The 22,708-nt window shown below is 37.2% G+C and overlaps 2 protein-coding genes across 3 annotated transcripts in view; one reads left to right on the forward strand and one right to left on the reverse strand.

The window, feature by feature from the left end:
- The window catches only part of LOC129744419 (nuclear receptor-binding protein), a 151,689-nt gene that overhangs the window by 104,011 nt on the left and 24,970 nt on the right, over nucleotides 1–22,708 (reverse strand). The gene's annotated exons all lie outside the window — the stretch shown is intronic.
- On the forward strand, nucleotides 16,628–17,053 carry LOC129742382 (uncharacterized). The gene has a single exon (XM_055734283.1). The coding sequence runs from the start codon at nucleotides 16,628–16,630 to the stop codon at nucleotides 17,051–17,053; it is 426 nt and encodes a 141-aa protein (XP_055590258.1).

The following is a 22,708-nucleotide window of genomic DNA, read 5'->3' on the forward strand; positions in this document are numbered from 1 at the left end:
ATAATAAACATGCCAAAACGTCGGATGTAGTAAATAAACATCGTTTTATGATGTTTGAGACTGTAATCGCCGAAAAACTTTTTCAACATTACTGGATCAGTCGATAGAAAATTTAAATAAAAAAAGAAATTTAAAAAAATAATCGCGGGCCACGCAAGGACGCCCAGAGGGCCACATGCGGTAACTCATCCCAGTAGTGAGAATTGAACTCACAACACTTTTTACCTTCATCTTGCCAATCCGACAGCTTAACCTGAGCAAGATGGTAAACGACGGTTAATTGTCATAGTGTTTCTGCCACGCCTAATCTAAAAAAAAAACAAACGAACAGTGCTGGCTTACTGGCGTTTGGCCGGGGTTGTGCTAGTGTTGTCTTATGAGAAGAAAAGTAATTGGAAACGAGACACTTTTTCTTGCTTTCTTACTGCCTGATTTTATACACACGCACAGCTGCTTACAGCCGGGCAGCTTGGCCATGGTTGTTTGCCGGTGGTTTAGAACAAGGAAATGCTTTTTTGTCTGCAGTTTTCCTAATGCCGCCTTACATACACACGCACAGCATTGACCGAGCGGTTCAATTCATTCGAGTCTGGCTGACTGGCGTTTGTGTTCATCCTCCTTTATCTTGTGTTGGGATAGGAAGGGACATGAAAACGTTTTTATTTTGTTTCATTTAGTCATACGCAATGCGGTTGCGCTGGGAGGTTAATGCCGGTGGTCTTAAATTGAATCATTGCCGCTGGCATTCACATCTTATGCCAATGACGTTGGCACATGAGTGTTCATTTTATAAAACGGACACCTAGATGTTACGATAAAAAGTTGACGTTTAACCCAAATTTGATGAAACTGGTTTCAACGTGTATAAAAGTTTGTTGACAAAGCACTGACATTTTTTTTGTGAGAAAGCGACTAAATTTCGTAAAATGGGACGAATTGATAAAGAAACTCGTGTTTTTATAATTCAAAAGTACTGCTCAGATGGACTATCGTGTAGAAATATTGCAAAGCTTGTGAAACGATCGAAGTCTGCGGTTTATCAAATCATCAGGAAGTTTGGAGAGCACCATACACTTGAAGATTTGCCAAGATCCGAAATCAGAAGAGGCACAGTGAATCCACAAATCGAGAAGAAATGTGTTAAGCTTTTGTTGTCACATGAACACAGCTCTGTTCGAAGAATTGCCAAGAAACTGAAAATTTCCGTTGGGATCGTCCAAAACATAAAACGAAGGAACCACATTAAGACCTACAGGAAGCAGAGACATCCTAAACGGAGCGCGGAACAGCACGAACGAGCGAAGCAGCTATGTCAAAGACTGGATACGATTTTGAAGAAGGAAAGTAACCTTTGCATTTTGATGGACAATGAAACTTATTGCAAACTGGACTCTTCCTCCAGTCGCTCTTCCTGGGCCGAAATTTTTCATCGCAATTGTTGGTAAGGAAGTACCTCATGATAAGCGATCCCTTCAAATCGAAAATTTTGGCAAAAAAGTGCTTGTTCGACAAGCTATCTGCTCTTGCCGAGAAAGAAGTTCGCCATATTTCACAACAGGTACCATCAATGGTGAAAATTATCGTAAGAAATGCAAAAAAAAGGACAATCCGCCAAATTGTCCTGAGCTGCGCCCGGTGGATCGTTACTGGGCAATCATCAAGCGCAATCTTCGGGAGGATGGAAGAGAAGCACAGTCCATCGACGAGTTCAATTAAATATGGACAAAAGTCAGCCGAAAAGTCTAGCCGGAAACTGTAAAGAGGCTTATAAGGGGAATTCGAAAGTGCACCAATTTTATCGCTGAAAACTTTTGGGTAAATTTCTCACTTTCTTCTTGTTCTGGATTAGTTTTGCTATGTTTTACAGAAAACTCTATGTAATTTGGTCAATAAATGAATAAGATATCGTCAAAACAGAGTGTCCGTTTCATAAAATGAACACTCCTTATTAAGAACTCATGATTGGAGTAAAGGCTGAAATTTGGGTATAGTATTAGTAACATTAAATCAAGATATTTAACAAGAAATTAAATATTTGAGTGGCCAAAGTAGGCTAATTGTCTAAACGAAATAATCCTTTTTGGTTTTTTTACGAAAAAAAAACAGAGCCATAACATTCTCTGAACCGTTCTAACGACGTGAAGATGCTATAAAAAGGTTACATTTGTTTACCATCGGTAAACAGCCTGATGATGACGATGATGGTCCTCTGCTTTTCCAACCCATGTGCACCCCCTGTGCGGCGCGTTTCAATTTTAATCTACATTCAGTTAGCGCCGATTCCTGACATAATTAAATGGGACCGGCTCTTCCGGGTTGGCCATCGTGTCAGATAAGGGCGTTTGCCTGAAGATTTCCCAGTAGTCTTTTAATGTTTTCTATGCTAGAAGTGATCTTGGAATTTAGAGATTGCTTCTTCAGCTGAACAATATTCGACTGAAGCTTGATAACACCAACAATCTGGATTTTTTATGCTTAGTATACTATTTTTAAATTCAAATAAATAAAAAAAACAACCAATAAGAAAGTAGTAGTATTCTTGGGTTAGTATATCAGAAAAATTTTCTACCCACCACAACAAAGTGCTGACCTGTGACAATTGATATTATAAGCATTCTGGTTGAATCAGGAAACATAAACACATACGGCTCATCCATAAATTTGAAGCGAAAAATAAATAAATACAGAAAAAAAAACAAACCAAACGCCAGCAGCTGACATCCGTCAGAAAAAAACTAGACCACCATTCAGTATATCTATACACACTGAATCCTAGTGACTATGTTTATAGCAAATGAATAACGCGACCAGAGCAAAGTTTGAAACCCACAATAACCGTGAGAGTGTGTGTATTATTTTTTCTATGTGAAGATGTCCTCGCAAGCGTTTTGCATGCGAAAATCAAATGAATTTTGCTTGATTTATTTGTTTAGTCTGGCCTTTAGCCGTCGTCGTCCTCCGCTCGGTTGGTTGACTTTGACTTTGTTATAGTTTAGGATTTGTTATTTAGAAAATAGGCGATTCACCAACATACACCACACACATAGAGCTACAGGAGATCGTTATTTTATTACAACGGTAAATTATTGGCCAGATTCGAGGCGGTCCCAGGATTCGGCCCGTGATAATCGGTAACGGTTTTATTTACAAGGAGGAACCAAGCGTATACGATAACTAGGTTAGATTTTAATTGCTAGTTGAAAAAGTAAACAAATATCTGACGATGAGCTCTGTTTATCTATTTGAAAGCTCTTTGACATCGAATAGAAAAGTTCTTCCAATAAATAATATTGTGTTTGTAAACGATCCACTTTATCAACTAATTATTTCTTATTTGTTAAAATTGTTTAAGGACATTCTTTCAATCCAAAGCAAAGGTCAAGGACCATATTACAGAATGATCATTGATTTGTAACCAGGTTAGTAACGAAAGTGTCCTAAGCGATAATGAATGTTTTCCATATGCGATCAAATGACAGTTTAGCGCTTTCAGATAAGGGCATGGTAGCCGATATAAACTGTTCCAGTGAAGCTTGCGCTTGCCACCGGTAATTTATACTGCTGAAGCTACGTTAGATGTATGATTATATAATCATTAGCGCCTGCAATCTTTTCAGTAATCATGGGATTGACGTGCCATATAATTCGATCATTAACTGGTGCAGTCAGTGTCAGAGATTCGTAGCAGCTGCACGCAAATTGTCACAAATGGGACAGCTGATTGCTTCGAAAATAGTTGTAAATCATTAAAAATATTGATGGCCGTAAACCTGGATTGAGCTAATCTTGGTTGTCAATATTTAATAGCGCTCTTGGTTACCAGATGTATCCGTTGCAATGTCACATGGTAAAGGCTTATGGCCTTGATCTAATCAATTATTACTTCGAGTGGAGATCATCCCGCTTTTATGTTGCAGGGAGCTAATTTCTGAAATTCTAATGTATAGGTTCTTGTTGAAGATCTAGCTTGCACCGTATTATTAATTATTTATTATATTTACATCCTAAAATTCACTCGGTCCATGGCAACCGTTCTCCAATTCCTCGGGCACCCCACGTTCGCCAGATCACGCTCCACTTGGTCTAACCACCTCGCTCGTTGCGCCCCCGCTCGTCTTGTTCCTACCGGATTCGTAGCGAACACCTGTTTTGCAGGACAGTCGTCCGGCATTCTCGCAACATGTCCCGCCCAGCGTATCCGGCCAGCTTTCACCACCTTCTGGATACTGGGTTCGCCGTAGAGTCGCGCGAGCTCGTGGTTCATCCTTCGCCTCCACACTCCGTTCTCCTGTACGCCGCCAAAGATGGTTCTTAACACTCGTCGCTCGAATACTCCGAGTGTACGCAGGTCCTCCTCGAGCAATATCCATGTCTCGTGCCCGTAGAGAACAACCGGTCTAATGAGCGTCATATACAGGTTACACTTCGTGCGAGGGCAAAGTCTTCTCGACCGCAGTTGCTTGTGGAGTCCATAGTAGGCACGACTTCCGCTGATAATTCGCCTCCGGATCTCACGGCTGGTGTCATTGTCTGCGGTCACCAGCAGTCTTCACGGTACAACTTGGGTGCGAAGTGCACGCAAGTTTTTGTACTTACTTGCACACAACTTTTGAGGCGCAAGTTCAACACGCACCCATTTAAACTCACCGCACTCAAAGTGTAGGGTGCAAGTTCGAGCTCGTGTTCGAACTCGGGTGCGAACCCGTGTGCGCGCATCCATGTTCAGAATCCAGGAAACGGAATCCAATGCAGAAAGTGTAAGCGCATCTTAGGTAACTTTTTTGTTTCAATTCCAATCGTGATGCTGTCTTCGGGTAAAATGTTTGTCTTGATTTAGGCTTTGAGAAAATTATTTTAAAAAATCAATCGGCTAGTGGATAAAATAGTTATTAATGAAAAATCTGTTTTTTGTGCATCTCCCGAGCACAATATTTCGTAATCCCTTTCACGCTTGAGGCTCAATTGCAACCCCTTCCGATAGTCAGATTTTGCATAATTAGGCTTGTGAACTTCTGGTAAGGCAATGTTTAATTTTAGCTTGCAGCTGGTTAGATTTACCATGTTTTATTCTTCCTATGCTAATATTACTTACTTAAAATAACCATAACTGGAAAAAACTGTGTGTTTTTGAAAAAAAAGTTCTATATTTCTTTGATTTGGCTACAAAATTCTGTGACAAGATTCTGTGATGTTTGTTACCATTTTCACTGAAAAACATTTCGCATATGGTTATTTTTACAATATTACAATTACAACACTGTATCAATATACAGTGTTAACTTTATAACATTTTCGTGAATTTGATTCAGAAATCCAAAGTAAGTATTGGTATGAAAATTTATTAGTTTGGAAAAGTATACAAAATTTCAAAAATCTGTGAATATTTTTTTCTATGACATAGAATCTGTGACGAAAATATGCTCAAAATTCTGTAAAATTACGGATTATTACGTGATTTCGGCAACCTTGAACATAACTTCTACAACTTTCAACCGATTTTTGATAAATAAGAACTTAAAATCTTTGTTTTATATCAACATTCAAGTTCCGTATAAAACAAACAATATTAGAATGTTACCATCGCAATAAATTTTCTGGTTTAAGTCCAATCGGATTACAGTCTTCGAGTGAAATATTTTTCTGAATTCAGGCTTTAAGAAAATTATTCATTAAAGCAACCGGCCAGTGAAGAAAAAAGTATTTAAAGAAAAACCAGTATTTTTTGTTCCTCCCGAGCAAAATACCTCAAAATCCTATTAACGTTTGAGACTCAAGCAGCCTTCCCCATGGTCAGATCAATCTGAAATTTGGCATTTGGCCTTCTAACTTTGAAATTTGGCATTCACTAACTTTGACTTGGAGCGAGTGAGATTTACCACCGTGGTTCGCCAAATTATTCAAATATGCAAAAAATCCTGTTATGGTAAAGTTACCATAACTTTTTCAATTTTCAAGTGATTTTGATAAACAATCACTTGAAATCTTTATTTTGAATTGATATTTAAGTACAAAAGAAAATCGAATTTTTAACATATTACCTTCGAGTCTGAAACTAAAGCTAAAACAAAATATTCTCTATAAAAATGCGATTTTTATATTTTTAAACTATCATAAAGTCACTAATATCAACAATATGTACTGTAAATCATACTCAAAAATAAAGTTTGCATGATCGATAGAAAATTTATTCACCTTTAATATACAAATAAGAGATTTCGAATTCACGTCATGCATTAAGAGATATTTGAATTTCAGTACAAGTACTTTTCAATTTTTTTTTAAAATTTCATATTTCGAGCATAACTTAAAAACTGTTCTACTGCGTTTTTTTTAAATTTCATTATCCGATTCAGAGCCCGATATCACATTAAAAGAATATGTCATTCAAACGAAGTTTGAAAGACAATAAAAACATTATTTCATGTACGACTAATCCAGTCTACAAATACTCGAAAAATCTAGTACGGCCTGTTATGAACTTTTGAGAATGATGAACATAATCTTTCTATGAAGTAATTGTGTAAAAAACAATTAAATAAATAGATGATGCGATATACAATTGTAAAACAATTTACTGTCCCGGTATTAACAGGGCTCAAATAACGAATTAATTGTAGAGCAAATAAAAGAAATTATATAAAATTCTCAATTTGATAGGTGTACAATAAAATGAGGCATTAAATTTTTTCAACATCTTATCAGTGGAAAGCTACCACTACAAATCTTCCAAATTATTATGAGTATTATTTTTTTCCCATTTTTGCCAGTTTCATAGTCAAAATATTTGTTGTCATTTCTAACCCTTCAACATTGTTCGGGTCAATATGATAAGACCTAGTATGTTCATTCAAAACGATAATCAAATTAACTACAGAAAATTAAAATTTAATTTTAAAAAATCGGCTCATAGAGAAATGAAATACAGCTAAGCAAAGCCAAAATTAGATGTCGATTTTAAAGTAAGACTTTTTTTCTAGTGGAAGATCCGAAATAGCGGTCAAAACTTTCATTGGATTCCAACAAATCTAAACATCGTCGGATGGATGTATTCTTGACAATTCCAAACATCAATGAAACATTCAAATACAGCAAAGCTGTCAGAAGGTATAAGTATTTTGGAAATATAATTGTTTTTTATTTTTACTATTTTCTGTCTGAACCAGTTTCTAAAAAGCTGGTAATACATATCGACCTAATAATGAAATGTTGAGTAGCTTGAATAAATAATATAATATCATAAAAATCGGATAACATATTCTGCCAGGAGAACGCCATCAAATTTCAACTCAAATTTCCTCGAAACGGATGTTTTTCGAACAGCTTAAGAAGGTTTTGCCATTTAAGCATGTGCTTATTTTTGCCATTTGTGATATTTTTGCCATTTTCTTCTTTTTTTGTCACTAAAGCCATTTTTTATATTTTTTTCATTGTTGACATTTTGAAAATTTGACCGTTTTTCCATTTCTGTCAATTGGATCTTTTTTTTATAATTTTAAATCATTCAAATTATGTAAAATTTTACATTTTTTCTATTCGCCATGCGATTATTTATAAATTTAATGTTTGCATTTTTAATGCCTCATAAACATAAACATTGTTTCATGAGGTTTGCGGAGCGAGAGTTGAAACGGCAATTCCCAAATGTTTCATAAAAACATCAACCGGTGATTTTATGAAATATTTGGGAATATTTGGGAACTATCTAGTTTCAAACAAACAAATTTTCGGCCGAATTTTTTAATCGGTTTTTTTGGCCAACAGACAAAAAAATTTCATCAATAATTTTCAAAAACCAACCATATATATGTATCGGTTTTACCACCCCATACATAACTCCAAAAATGCTCAAAAAACAGCAGTGAAATTGAATAACATACGCACAAACGATAGAAAAACTAACTGAAGAAAATAATTAATACCGCATTCAACTCCCAGGCATACACAGGCAGACACATTCAATCTCAGTTCAGCCAGCTACTATGAGTACAAAACTCGGTACGAACCCGAAGCGAACCAGGGTACGAACATCGGGGCGCGCACTCGGGTACAATAAATGTGCTCGAGTTCAGGTTCGAACTAAACCCAAGTACAAGCTTGTGTGCAAGTTCAGAGAAAACTTGCGCCTGGAATTCCGCACTCAAGTTGGACTCGGTACATGTTTTTGTGAAGACTGGTCACCAGGGAGCCGAGATAGACAAAGTCTTCGACCGTATTATGTACTTGCACCGTATTATGTACCGTAAAAACCCTGTTCAAGCCAAGATTTTCAACGATGACTTTATGAATGCCGTCTAAGGGATATTAACCATTACTTTGTCAACACATCAAGAACAGCAATGGCAAAAACCAAAGGTCTGTAAAAACGAATGGTACATTACGCGAAAGTTTGTTTGATCAAAATTTGTATGGCCCTATGTCAAAAAGTCTATGGTCCCTGAGACGAAAGGTTCACACAGCCAAGGCATGTTATACGTAATTTCGTAAAACTACATTCAATAACGTCTAAAATCTAGAAGCACAAAAACAGTATGGGGAACGATTTGAGAGATAAAATGTCCATAAAAGATTTAAGGTTCACACCATTTAAGATCTGCAACGCCCGGGGTCTGTAAAGTTCAAACTAATCGAAAAAAACCTGGCAAAATCCGGGCATTAGATTTCAAAATTTTCAACCCAATATTCGGGCATATTAGGTTAAGAACCAAGAATTGTTCACCAAAACACAAGAAGAAAAATTTTTTTTGACTAAATACATCATCGTCTTTTAAAAACTGTTCACGATTATTTTGGTAAAATATGTTTTATAGGGTTACCACAACTTTTTATTTTGGAATTCCCGGTTTTCCCAATTCAAGGTTTCTCAGAATGGTCCAATTTCGTCGAAGTATAGCAACATTTTCCGCTTAACTATTTCATTGATCATCACATTCATATCATTGCACATTTAGGGAATTCGATTCTATTTTAAGGTATTTATCATCTATTCTCAAAATGATTAAAAAACATTCCACACAAAATTTGTATGGGTAGCTTGAAGCTTGAATTGACGAAACTATAATGCATTTAAAACATATTTTAGATAGATGTTTTTAAAAAATGTTCACGAAAAAATTAGAAATGGTGTGTTAATCAATGTTTTCAATTACCCAGTCGTCATTATGGCCATGATTAGAACCAAAAAGTATTCAAATGAATCAAATAGGATATTATATCATTTTTGATAAGTTACAGAAACCAAGTGTGTAATTACAGTTCACGAAATGCATGTCTCTTTGAATTTTAAATTTTTCTGAAATGCGTTCAATCTAGTAACTCGCTCGTATGGTAAATTTAATTAAAATGTTGATTTCAACTGTTTTAAATTCAGTAATAGATGCAATGTCAAGTGTAATAAATTTTTACTGATCAGTGGTAATTTTTGAAAGATCAAAAATCCTATCTATACGCAGTATTCAGAATCTTTTTTGAAATATTGCCAACACTAAAAGTTATTACCTAACGAAAAATCAGGGTAATTTTGATCATAATTTACTAAATTGACTAAGTGCCATTTTCCAACTTGTCTTCTGATTTTTTTTAAACCAAGTTTTAAAACGAAAAATATGTTATTTACAATTCAATATAAATTTTTTTCTATTTTGAAAAAGCCAAAAAATTGAAAAAAAAAACAAAAATAATATTCAATTTTTTGTTTTTTAGAAACAATTATTCAAACATAGTTGCGAAAATTTAAAAAATAAATGGGGAACAAGTCTCACAGTCTAGAATTAACAGTTTTTAGGAATTATTTACCAGAATATCAACGTTTGAGATGTAAATAGGAATGATACGTTTGTTTCAAATAAGATTCACCGACTGTATTTTTATAGCCAAGGAATTTTCAATTTCGAAATGATTTTAAAAAATATATGGAAAAGTTATTCAAAACTATGTTTTTTTAATTTATGATTTGTCAAAGTTTGTAGACCAATAAACATAACAAAACATTTATTGTTGAATTTCATAGCGTAGTAAAATTGGAATTCGAAATTTTGCTGTCCAAATCGATTTATACTCGAATTTGACTGTACTATTTCAAAACTCTGAACACTGGGTTCAGAACCCATGAATTCGAAATTCAAGGTACAATTTTCGTATATTATTTTAGAAATCAAAGATCACAAATGGCAATTTGTTTGAAATAGCCATAAAAATTTTAAACAAAACATTGTAGAACATTTTCAAACCCTTCTACTACATACGACCTTACACTATTCAAATAATTCAGATTTTTTTGGCATAAATTTCTAAGAAGAGGTTAATCGAGTTATTTCCATCGACACATTTTTTTCTCAACTTATTAATTAATGAATGCAGTAGACAGTAGAGCTTTGTCATGCAGAAATATGTGGATTTTTCTATCAATGAAAATAGTTACAGTGATTTTTTCAACAAATGTTATTATTTTGAGTCAGTTTCTTGGGGTAAAATTTATTTAAAAAAACTGGTAAATGATGAAGTTATAAAGTTTTGTGTAATATTTTTTTGGAAAATACCTCTGTATCAGGATAACAAATTTTAAAAGTTTTGTACAAAATCCAGCTAAGCTGAGCTTGCAAAGCTAAAACCAAGTTGAATGGTTTACATATAAGGTATCAAAATCCAAGAGACTTAACAGTTTACATAAAATTGATTGATGATAAAATTGATTTTAAGGGTTTTGCCGTTTTGAATTCGAATCATTTGTCAGATTCTATCTAAAACTTTCAAATAACTAAGCTTCGAGTAAAATCAACCATTGATAACAAATGAACCGACAATCCTCTATAAAAACAAAAACTGACTTCAAATCTTTTATTTTTATTCCATTTGATCGAGGATTAAAATGTTAACTAACTATTCTAGTTTCAGATAAAAAAATGAAATAAACTAAAAGAAAACCTATCTCAAAAGCCTTCGGAAAAGTTGACCATTGATTCAAAATTTTCGATTTCTTACTTCTTTCGAATATCTTAGAAAAGTTCTTTTTTAATAGATAACAGAAAGATTTTAACCTTTTTTCACAAGTTAACCTTTGAATATCAAAAATTGGAACTTGTAGAAAAAAAACAAATAGCATATTTGGAATCACCGTCATCAAATGAATTCAAAAAAGCTCTTAAACTTTTGGCACAACGGAAAATGAGAATTATGTTGCTTTGTGTAATCGAACAAATAAAACAAAAAGAAAAAACTAATTATAAAGCAATAATTTTATTTTATCTTGTTTGTTTGTTGAAAGAAAATCACTTCTTCTTACCATTTAAATACAATGATATTTTCCTGGAATACTTTACTCAAAACATGAATAGGTACCATGCAATAATGAATAATTGTAACAATTTTAAAGCATTTTAAGCATTGTGTTTCAGAATGGGACTAGACTTAATAGCGGCAGGATATCCAAACATACGGGAAAATTGTGCCTAAAATTATAATTTATATTTTTAAATTGCGACCCAGAGATGGGTCTTGACTCAAACATTCAGTCAGCGAAACTTTTTTTTTTGTAGAGAAATGAATCCAACTTAGATGAAATTTCAGGGACTAGATAAGAGAAAATCGATGTTTAAAAACATGCGAAAAAAATTCGCCTTGTCTCCCGGTGAGACTTGAACCCACATTTTGCGCCTCTCCGGGGCCCATGTATTAACATTCTACTACAGGAGACCAACCTGGCGTATGAATATTATACTGGTTGAGTGTCGATGTCTATCGGAATGAAGGGAATAGTTCTCCCATGTGATCATAATCATTTTTCTTGGTCTATTTCCTGTAGTAGAATGTTAATACATGGGCCCCGGAGAGGCGCAAGATGTGGGTTCAAGTCTCACCGGGAGACAAGGCGAATTTTTTTCGCATGTTTTTCAACATCGATTTTCTCTTATCTAGTCCCTGAAATTTCATCTAAGTTGGATTCATTTCTCTACAAAAAAAAATTATAATTTATATTATAACTTTTTTCCAGGACTATTTAACTCCGCAAATTTGAAATATCGTGCCGAGAATTAAGATGATTTTTAGATTAATTTTTATTTCTGTCTTGCGGTAATTCTTGAATTAAACACTATCGCTGGAAAATGATAATACAAGCCTCTTTTTACGGTTCCAAGCTTGCGACAAAGAGTTCTAAATTCAAAATTTAACCATTAATTCATTTGTTTTTATATGATTGATCGTTTTTTTTAATGATGCGACATGCGATACTTGAACAAATGTTAAGTGAGTTTTAGAATTTTTCATTTCATTCTTCGAGACAGTTTTGAACTCCGGGTTCCGTTGAAAATTGCGTTTTATTTCAATGCAAATTAATTGAAGAAAGATCAGAGTATTTTTTTTAATTTTAAACTAATAATTTTCTTACCACACATTATTTTTAACTGTTGTATTCTAGCATAAACATTAAAATAATAATTCTAAATTTTGAATTTTGGGTAGAATCTCTGATCTTGGAACCAAATTTTGGTCTTTTTTTTGTTAATTTTCCTAGTTAGGGTCAGAATTTCGCTTAAAAAGTGAATAAATCCGGGCAGAATCCGGGCATTCTTCAACGAAATCTGGGCAACCTGGCTGGACCTGATCATTCTCAAATTTTGTAGCAAATATCCGGGCAAGTCCGGGTAAAACCGGGCGATCTGGCGAGCTTAATGCAAGGCCGTATGCCCGAAAAGATCAAGGTCAGTAAGGCCTCGAGGCCGTATGCTCCAAGGTCAAAATACAGAAACCTTCGGAGCATAAAATCTGTAAAGCCCAAAATCCGTAGCACATTTCGTCTTCGAGGTTCAAGGTCAGTAAAGCCAGAAATTCATGAGGCTCAAAATCCATTCAGCTCAAGGTCTGAAAAGCCCCTTATGAAAGGATATGAGTTCAAGGTATATGGACCCAAAGCTCGTAATATTATGGATTCTTAAACCGAGTTCCGGTAAATCAAATAGCCCATTTGGATTCATAATCAAAGTTTTGGGGACTTAAGTAATCCTAGATTCCTAGAGTCCTAAGTTTGAATCATGGTTATTGTTCTGCCTAACTGTTATACATTCAAAATGCTGCTTCCACAACCTTAAAAACATCATACTAAGATGCCAACAACTTCAATAGGTGATTTTAGATTTCTAGATTTTAAGAGAAAGTAGAAAATAAATAAAGCAGTACAAAACAATTAAATCGGTCTATTAGTTGATCATCCCTGGTAACGAACTTGTATCGTTAATATTAGCAATCGTATTAATGACATTGACTCAAGTAAAAGTCACTGAGAGTTTTGAAATTAAAAAAAAAATTAGAAAGTGGTGATCACGTTCTGCCAACAATGTATTGTCATCCAACATCTTAACCCGATTGCACACCATGTGTGCTATGGAATTTTTGTTCGTTTGTCAAAACAATCATTCATTGTGAGTTTACTATTGAGCGGAAAAATAATATTCTTATACCAATGGAATCTGAAAAGTTTAGGCAAAATTTATTGATAGTTAGTTTTGATTAAAATCCAACGACATCAAAGTTATCTAAGAGTGAAGTACTATTATTTCGAATGTCTCGAAGAGGCCTCCGTCTCGAATGGGCTAAGGGTAATGTTTATTGCAAACTTTTAACAATTTGCGATAAACTCACTGCTAACAAAACGGTGCAAATCCATTCCGTATAGTTCTGAAATCAATATTATGCAACCATAAAACTGCCACCACAGTCATTCGGAATCAGATAACTTGCCGTCCCGGACCGGTTTATGGCGAATCTCTGAAAAACTTCCTGATTTTACTCATTCACCAGAATAAATAGACGCACCGGCAACAGACACCTTCAACTTCTGGCAGCTCGAGACCGTTTAAATATTTTTTCTTACCCAGCCAGTGACACCCAAAAAAAAACGTGACCCATGCCCACTTAACGGGCGGTGTTTTTTTTCTGGCTGATTTCTTATTATATTGCTCTTTGACAAACACTTAGTTATTTTTTTCCTGCGCTCATCAGTGTCGAAAGTCGGAATCTGGTTTCTGGTTCGCGCGGTGGCAAGGTAAGGAAATGATCTTGGACGGCCTTAACCCGACCTGAACCTGAAATTGCATCGATTCTCGCTTAAATTTCTGTTTATGAGTTGACCGGAATTGTGTGCGCTGTGTGTGTTTTTTCGAAAAACCGAAACACGTTAGGAAGCTGGATAGCTGGAAATTTTTATGGAATGCAGATGAGTGTTTTGTGTATTATATGACCAGGAAAATATTAGCTCGGGAATCTGTTGATGGATATGGGATAGTTAAAATTTGGTGTTAGCATCTGCTGATGCCCGAGCGATGGATAAATTGATCCGGTGAATTTCGTCTTAGAATAGAACCTAGAGTCTGATCTATTAAGATAATTGGCGTACCTTTCAAGTTATTCTGTGGCGTCTTTTGATAGTCAATAAGCAAATTAATGCGTTTCAATTAAGAAGTAACAAGGTCAAATTTTAAACTCGATCCATAGAATCCTTCAAAAGTTATTCGAAAGATAATCATAAATTAAAGTATTTTTATAATAATTCAGAAGTCACGTAGAAGGTACTTAAACATGACACAATTAATCATGACAACAGCGTTTCAAATCTCTACTTTGCCAGCCACTCTATCTTACTAGCCGGAGCAGGAACAATCTCGAAGCATTCATAGTAACATCCTTTTCAGTCTGTGCTAGCTGATTTGACTTATAAACTAGAATTGGAACTAAGAGCAACAGTGAGTGACAGCTGAAAGCATTTTGTCCCATTCGGATATCGGAGATGTCCGTATAACCTTCTCAGGACTGATGTGCAACCATATGTCTTGTGCGCTTATAAATTTTGCCCCAAGTATTCGCTCTCTTTGATTAAGAAGGGCGCAGCAGTTGCATTAAAGATGCTCTGCAGTTTACTTTTTGAACCTGCAGAATCGACAGTCATCGTTTTGAATAATGTTTATCCTTTTGAGATGCTTTGGAGCCCAATGTCCAGTCAAGAGACATTGATTTTGGGGAGTCGTGCGCTTGGTTCAATGAATCTTTTTGTGTGACTTGCTCTCTTCGATGTTTTCCAGTTGGAAACAATAGTGGTGCTTTCGCAGTTCGTAGTTCCTAGTCAAGGCACTCCCCGATACCCCGCAGAAAACTTTAGGTCCAATCAACTCTCCTTGAGATTCTTCTCTAGCTAGCTAGTCTACTTCTTCGTTCCCTGCCACTTCGTTCGCAGTGGCCAGGAAGTATTTACTCGGTTCCTTATGACCAGGTTTCTTAGGCAATACACTTTCATACTAGTTTGGAGTAACATATGAACGTCCAGACAAATTGAGAGTGATCATCAACGAGCTGTTCCCACAGCACGATGCTACCCGCTGGCCAACGGTCTCGTACTGGCATACCAGCATAGAGGAGACGATTACGAAGGATGAACTTCGCGAAATTGCCAAGTCCAAGGAAGGCCCCCGGACCGGACGGAATTCCGAACGTCGCAGTGAAGGCCACGATCAGGGAGTTTCTCGATATGTTCCGATCATCATTGTAACGATATGTAACGGAAAGCGGCAGAAATTAGTCCTTCTGCCAAAACCCAGTAGGCCTCCAGGAAATCCATCGGCGCACCGGCCGATCTGTTTACTGGACACAATGGGTAAGGTCCTGGAGAAGGTGATTCAGTGCGGGTGGACTCTCCGAGAAACAGTTTGGCAATCGCAAACTACAGTACATGGCCGGTAAGGGCATACGCACACAAGAGGTCTAGGCGGGTGCGCCACAGGGATCAATACTTGGCCCGGTCCTGCACTCCACGTACGACGAGCTCCTACGAATAAGTCTCTCATCGGAAGCTGAACTCGTAGAATTTGCGGATGATGTATTCCTCTTGGCGATATGTTCCTCGACAGCGGAGGTACAGCTACTCTCCAAAGTAGCTATCCAGGAAGTGGAAAGCTGGATGCACAAAACCGAGATGGTGCTGATCACCAACCTGATCTCACCCCAAGCAGGTACCATTGCAGTTGAATCGTGTGATATCGTGTCCAAACGCGCAATTAAGGCTGATGTCATGCTGAAGCAACTAGCGACGCAACGCAACGCAACGCAATCACGCGACAAACCAGCTCTCATTTGATCTCCATGGAAAAAGCGTAGACCTGTCATACTGGTCGCTTTGTAAAGCGCGACAAATCTGATGCCAGTGTGTTTTGTAGCGCGACTAGTAGGAAATCCAATGGGAATATTGTTTTTTCTCGATTTGAAGCAGTGATTCCGAGTTTTAAGCACAATAGTACGAAGATCTGTCCGAACTTGTGATAATAAACTAAAAAATATCTTAATCGGTGAGAAAATTTTCATGAATTCTTAGTTCCGGCAAAATAACAAGGAATTTTGTCGGTTCAAATTTCGGCATTCTTGCAATCCGGGTCGTGATTTGATGAGTTTTTGATGGCTCCCAAAAGAAAGGAGACGACTCAAAGCATTATCAGATGTAGAGAAGTGATGATTTGTAGGGAATTTCAAAGCGACAGGTCACGCCAGCATGACATACCAATGCGATGCAACGCTTTCTTATTGGAACGTTGCGTTGTGTTGCGTTGCTAGTTGCTCCAGCATGACATCAGCCTAAGTGTCTTGGGGTGATATGATCGACGAAAGACTCAGCTTCGCGAGTCATGTCGACTACGTGTGTAAGAGAACGGCCGCGGCCGCACTCATACGGATGATGTCGAACTCCTCGGCAAACCGAAGTAGCAAAAGGAGGATACTGTCAAGCGTGACCACGTCAATCTTGTGGTACGGAGCGGCGGCCTGGAGGCAGGCACTGGAAAGACAGTGTAACCTACAGAGACTTAGCAGCGTTCAGCGGCTGATGAACCGGCGTACGAAGCCGCCTGTAGTGGCGGGCTTCATGCCCATCTCGGTATTGTTAGAGAAGGATGTCGCATCGTCCCAGTCCGAGGTTTGCGGCGGAACGTATCAACATACTTGCGGTTTGTGGGCCCGACACGACCGTAGACAACGTGGTGTAGAGGATGTGTACGGACTCCAATACTTGACATGTGGTTAGCGAGTTCACCCGGATCATGACTGTCCTGCAAAGGAGCAGGAATCATCGACAGTCCGCGAACGGTGTAGGATGACTACATCGCCTGGGAGCACCTGAGGAGTTGTGTGCGTCCGTTCCCTTGATCGAAGCTAAGGTTTCATCTTCTACGTAGTGGAGGTCAAGGGTGCGCGGAGTATCTGAGTAGCGCTGTTCCCAACTATCGAAGCTGCGGGGATAAGACTTTACCTTCTTCGCAGTGAAAATCGTTGGAAAAGGGTTATTCCACGATCGGGGAATACTCACGGGTAGAGTGCCTCTCGATACCAGGTGAGCCATTCGAGTCAGTGTAGGATGATATCTTCGTCGGGAGTCATCCGAGTAGTTGCGTTACGTCCCGCGCGTGTGCTGTGACAGGCGCTAGTCTAGGCAAAGCTGCTTTCGACCGATACACGACGGGCATAAAGGTGACAATCCTCGACATCTCAAGTCATAAGAGATCAGGCCTCGAGTCGCGAAGAGGAAAGGTCTATGTAGGAATCTGGAGTTATTGCGAGGAGATGTTGGTTCATAAGTTGTGAGAGGAGAGTTCAGACTTCGAGTTATAATAATGAGAGGTTTCCGAGTCAAAACTTTCTCTTTCATAATAGTTTAAGGGTGCTTGAACAACATAATAACGTACAGTGAGGTTTCTGACGTCATTCCAAACAGTTCTGACCTATCGTCCATTCACTCAGATCCAACGACCTTCCAGATGGCATTCCTATCTGATGGCCTCCCAATGGATTCCCGGCTCAACGATCTTCCAATGGTTTGCAGGCACGACAACCTTCTAATCGTCTGACGATATCGGACCCAACAACAACCTCAGCTCAACGACCCTTCAAAGACCTCAAAGTTCAAAGACCTCTTTGAACCTCCGGTTCGACGACCCTTCCAAGCGACCTGGTTCGTCGACTCTGGTCCAAAAATCTTCAGCAGTTGCTCTCCTTTTTCGACGACCCCCCATTGGATTCCCAGCTTGACTGCATTCTAACGGATACCCGGCTTGACAAACCCCAATCAGTGCTGCAATTTTCTGAAAGCACAAAATGAGAATGACTTTGAATTTCTATCAGTGTAGAAAGTTCAAGCTGACATGAATGGAGCCGAGACGTCAGCAAATTCAAAAGCTTCTGATCGGCTCAGTCATTCTCATGCTTTCGTCAAGCTTTGTCGATATAGCTGTCAGTCAGTTGAAAGCACATTCGTGAACCAGAACAAACTTGTTTCGCTCGGCTTCTACGATAGCGATTTTCGGTCTTTGTATTCGATCAGTGAATGCAGCTGTAGCATTCAATCAGTGTCAGCAAAAGTTGCTGATAATTTCGGTAGACATTGTTTTTGCCATTTTTGCAATTGGAATTTGAAATGAAAACACGATTTGTAAACCGCTATGACTAAACGATTTTTCAGATGAGGGACGGGTGGCTTCGTAGGTTAGAAATTTCTTATTGATGTAGAATTTACTAAAACTTTCTCAAGGGTATTTTAGCGACAATGACTTGAATGACAAAATACATATATCTATTGTCTATTTTTATGACGAATTATCTGCACATAGTGTTTGTTACTAACCTTCTTTTAGTTTTTCTCAGATCATCCTTGTGATAAATAAAATGACCACCTCATGATTTAATCAGTTTTATTGCATTCGGATTATTTTACTAGCAAATTCATAAGTATTCCATAATATTAACCTGCAATCGTAATTGGTTATGATAAGTTTCAGGATTTGAAAACAAAATGTTGAGAAGTTCAACAAAATTCAATATAAAAAATTGACATCGCATGCAAGTGACCAACTACTCAAATAAAAACGCAATTTTGAAAGGTTTTTTCATAATTAATTTCATCGTGGATTGTCGTGCACATAGTTTCTTCCGCAAGCCTAGCGAGTCGATTCGCCCAAGCTTTGTCACCATTCGACTAAACTTAATGATATTGAAATAAAGCTTTCATCAATATCAGCATTGTTTGCCTGAAACTGAAAATGAAGATTTGCTAATCTCATGAACCTGCAAAGAGCCTGAATGTATACTAACAATCGATGTCTCCGATTGGTGAATGAGTGTGCAGAGTGCTTTCGGGATTGAGCTTTCTGTTCATTCTCGTATGAATCCAGTTGGAATTGAACTGACCGATACACCGCAATAAATTAATTGGATATTGAAAGCTGACACTGAAAATTTGCAGCACTGACCCCAATGGCCTTCCACCGATACCAACTAGGATTCAACGATCTACCACTGATGGCTTTCCGGCTCGATGACCTCACAATGAATTCCTGGCACGAAGACCTTCCTCGGGCTCTGGCCCAAGGAACTTCCCTGGAACAATTTTCCAAGGCATCGGTTCGAAAAACTTGCATGCCTCCGATTCGACGATCTTCCAGTGGCACCGATCTATTGGCCGTGTTTTGTAATGGTCCAATAGATCCCTGATTCGACGACTTTTCAATAGATTCTAGGCCCAATTATCTTCTCCGACGTAATACTGGTGATACTTCTTCTCTTCATATACACTGGTAGGCTGAACCCATAACCTGTGGAGGTTGAGAGCATAAAGCTCTTTAAATTGATGACGTTAAGGTGAATTACAAACTTCGGATGAACATCGATGGGTTTTCGAAACTCATTCATGATCCTGTTTCCCATTTTCTGGAATCAAAAGACGCGAGTAACTCCGGCACCGCTTTGTCAGATCTACAGATTTCTCCGTAGATCTATGGATTTTAAGCACTTCTACGGATCTACGGATCGATGCTCGAAATCTACGAATTTTTGGCATTTCCTACGGATTTTAAAGGATTATCGAAAAAAGCATAGGGATTCTGTGGATTAACTAAAATTCTACCTGACGACACAAAATAAAATAAGTCCTCAAGTTTTAATTGGCCGAAATCAGTACTTTTTTTCCTTTTTTATAGGAATTTAACCCATTAAGGTAAATCTTCCTCGCGCCGAAATCAGTACATTTTTCGTTTTTCATCCAAAATACGGATTTGAGCGGTTTGCAATCTGGTAATGCTGACTCCAGCTCTTTGGAAGTGGACTTTGGACGAATTCAGGGTAAAAGATTAACTCATAGCACAATGAATGTTTTGTATAAATATAACTTATCACAATTTGATGCTTAAATACGTCCATTATAAAATTTAACAATTTTGTACTAAAATATTAATCTGCAACTTTACCCAAGTGAAAGCAGAAACAATTAATTACTTCCAGTTGTATGGCATTTGCCTTCCCAAAGATTGAGTCATCCTGCACTGAACCACCCCTGTTGCTAAAATTTTGGCTCTGACGGTGAGTCACGTTTCGTTGATGGTTTGGAATAATAATCGGCTGGTAGGATTTACATGCAGCCGTTGCTGTTTCATTGCCTTGGGGAAAAATCGGTGATCGGAATTCGGAATAAAACTGCAGTGACAAATAAGGTATCAATCGATTTCTGCAGAACCCATTACTCGATAACGGTGTTTCACAGAAATGATGAACGAAAAACACATGATTTACTTTTATTTTAAAGTCTGAAATCTGAAGTTTGAAATATAAATTTAAAATATGTCTTACGTTTAACGATATTCAAACAAATAAATTTTAAACAGACTCCGAATTATTAAAAAAAACCTTATAAGATCGGTAGTAAGAAAAGGACAGAAAAAAGAAGCTACAATAAATTGGTCCAATCGGAACGCCTTCACGAATCTTTCCAGGAACGCATGCCAAACGTCTGAGTGGCTGGCTGTGGGACGATTAGTGGGGCCCAAAGTCGAAACCAAAAAAAAAATAAATAAAACCAGCCAACAGCAAATGCAACCAGAGAAGTTAAAACATTTCCTGTCTGTCTGTCTGTTCGTCTGCCGGATGGTTCATTCTGGGCGCATATACGGCAAAAGCAGCAGCAGCAGAATTCCTTCATTTCCACCCACGCACACACACTGGCGGCGAACAACACAAGTTAGAAAAGGAGAGAAAATAAACGAGAGCAATGAAGTGCAAATAACGTTTATGTTCCGTCGTGGAGCTGACTGGGGTTAAGTGGAATAATTTAAGCGTTTTGTACAGCCCCGATTATGCAGTTTTAATACCTGTGCAGCGGATGAAATCTGGATCAAATGAGGAAAACAGATGTTTCGGTATCCTTTTGCGGTATATTCTTTGAATTTTTGCTTTCAGAGACTGTGGTTATCGATAGACTGAGCAAACCATGGATGTTTACAGGGTTTGTCTAGAGGAGAGTTGGCAAATTGTCAAATTCTGCATATTACATTACATTTCAATGAAAGAAGCTTGGATTTCTAGTGTTTTTTTGAGCTGTAAATTTATACAGGACGGTTAAGTTTTGTTAATTGAAGGTTCTGCTGTTAAAAGGTGAAATGCAGAGTTCAGATGACTTGATCCTGGGCCGCTGACCGTGGCCTTTTTTTATTTTTTTTTCTTATCGGCCTACCACACTCCCCCACACCAAAAAGCTCGATTTGAGCCCCCTGGTAATGGACGCTAATTGTTCTCAGCATGTCTGGCAGCAAAACAAGAAAAAACTTAATATGTACTTGAAAACGCGAGCAAAGTTTCAATTATTGCTGAGAACTTACAAAGTGATTATTTAATGCGAGGAAATGTAATGAGGTAATATAACAATATTCGTTAAAAAATGAATCTCAGTGGAAGAATATTCCTTTTGAGAGATCCATTATTGATCTAATGAAAAAACTAAGATTTAAAAGAATTATTAATATAAAGGGAACTAAGAAGATGACTAAAATTACATAATTTAAATTAAATTTATCGCTAAGAAAATTAAAAAAAGGACTGAAATAAGTGGTTGGTTGATCATCGGTTTAGGTTATCTTTGTAGTACTGCATAAGTTTAGTCTTAAAAATATTTTGTTTTTAATTTTTTCAGGAAGGCTGTTGAATTTTGTTGGACCAATGAAGGAAATTCGACGTTGGCCAAAACTTGTTGAACTTGTACTGCGCACCAAATGGTGAGATTGACCAGTATTGTGATATCATAAACCCGCATTGAATCTTAAGTTTTGATTATGGTTTGAAGAATTTAAATTATCAAAAACATAGGTAGTTTGAAGATCACAAAGTATGGAGAGGGGTAATATATTGTGAGAGCGATTAGAATAAATTAAATTGGTTGGATAGAGAAAAGGAAAATTGAATATGGTTTTCAGACAACGGTTTTGAAGGATTTGTAGACGAGAAACAAGGGATAACGACGCTCTGCCCCAAACAGTTATTAAATAGTATAAACGGAAGTGTACAAAAGCAAAATAAAATTTAAGTAAAATAAGACGTGGAACAAAAGCTTTCACCCTCCATAAGTTTCCGCTCAGGGATGAAATTTTTTTTTGTAGTTGATCAATGTGGCAGAACCATGACAGAGTTTCGTCTAGAATTATTCCTAGATATTTGAAGTTAGTAACCCTCTCTGTAGTTGTATTGGAAAGATTGAGATCGCAATTAAGAGAGTAAAAAATCATGTACTTCGTTTTAGTAAGACTGAGTGTCAGGAGGTTAGCTGAAAAATATTTGTGGAAGGAGTTTTAAGTCTTCTTCCATGTTACTTATAACAGCATTTCTGTATGATATCGCATCAAGTAGTCGATGTTTTCCTCAATTG

The sequence above is a fragment of the Uranotaenia lowii genome, chromosome 2, assembly GCF_029784155.1.
Source record: "Uranotaenia lowii strain MFRU-FL chromosome 2, ASM2978415v1, whole genome shotgun sequence".
In the NCBI taxonomy this organism is placed as follows: Eukaryota; Metazoa; Arthropoda; class Insecta; order Diptera; family Culicidae; genus Uranotaenia; species Uranotaenia lowii.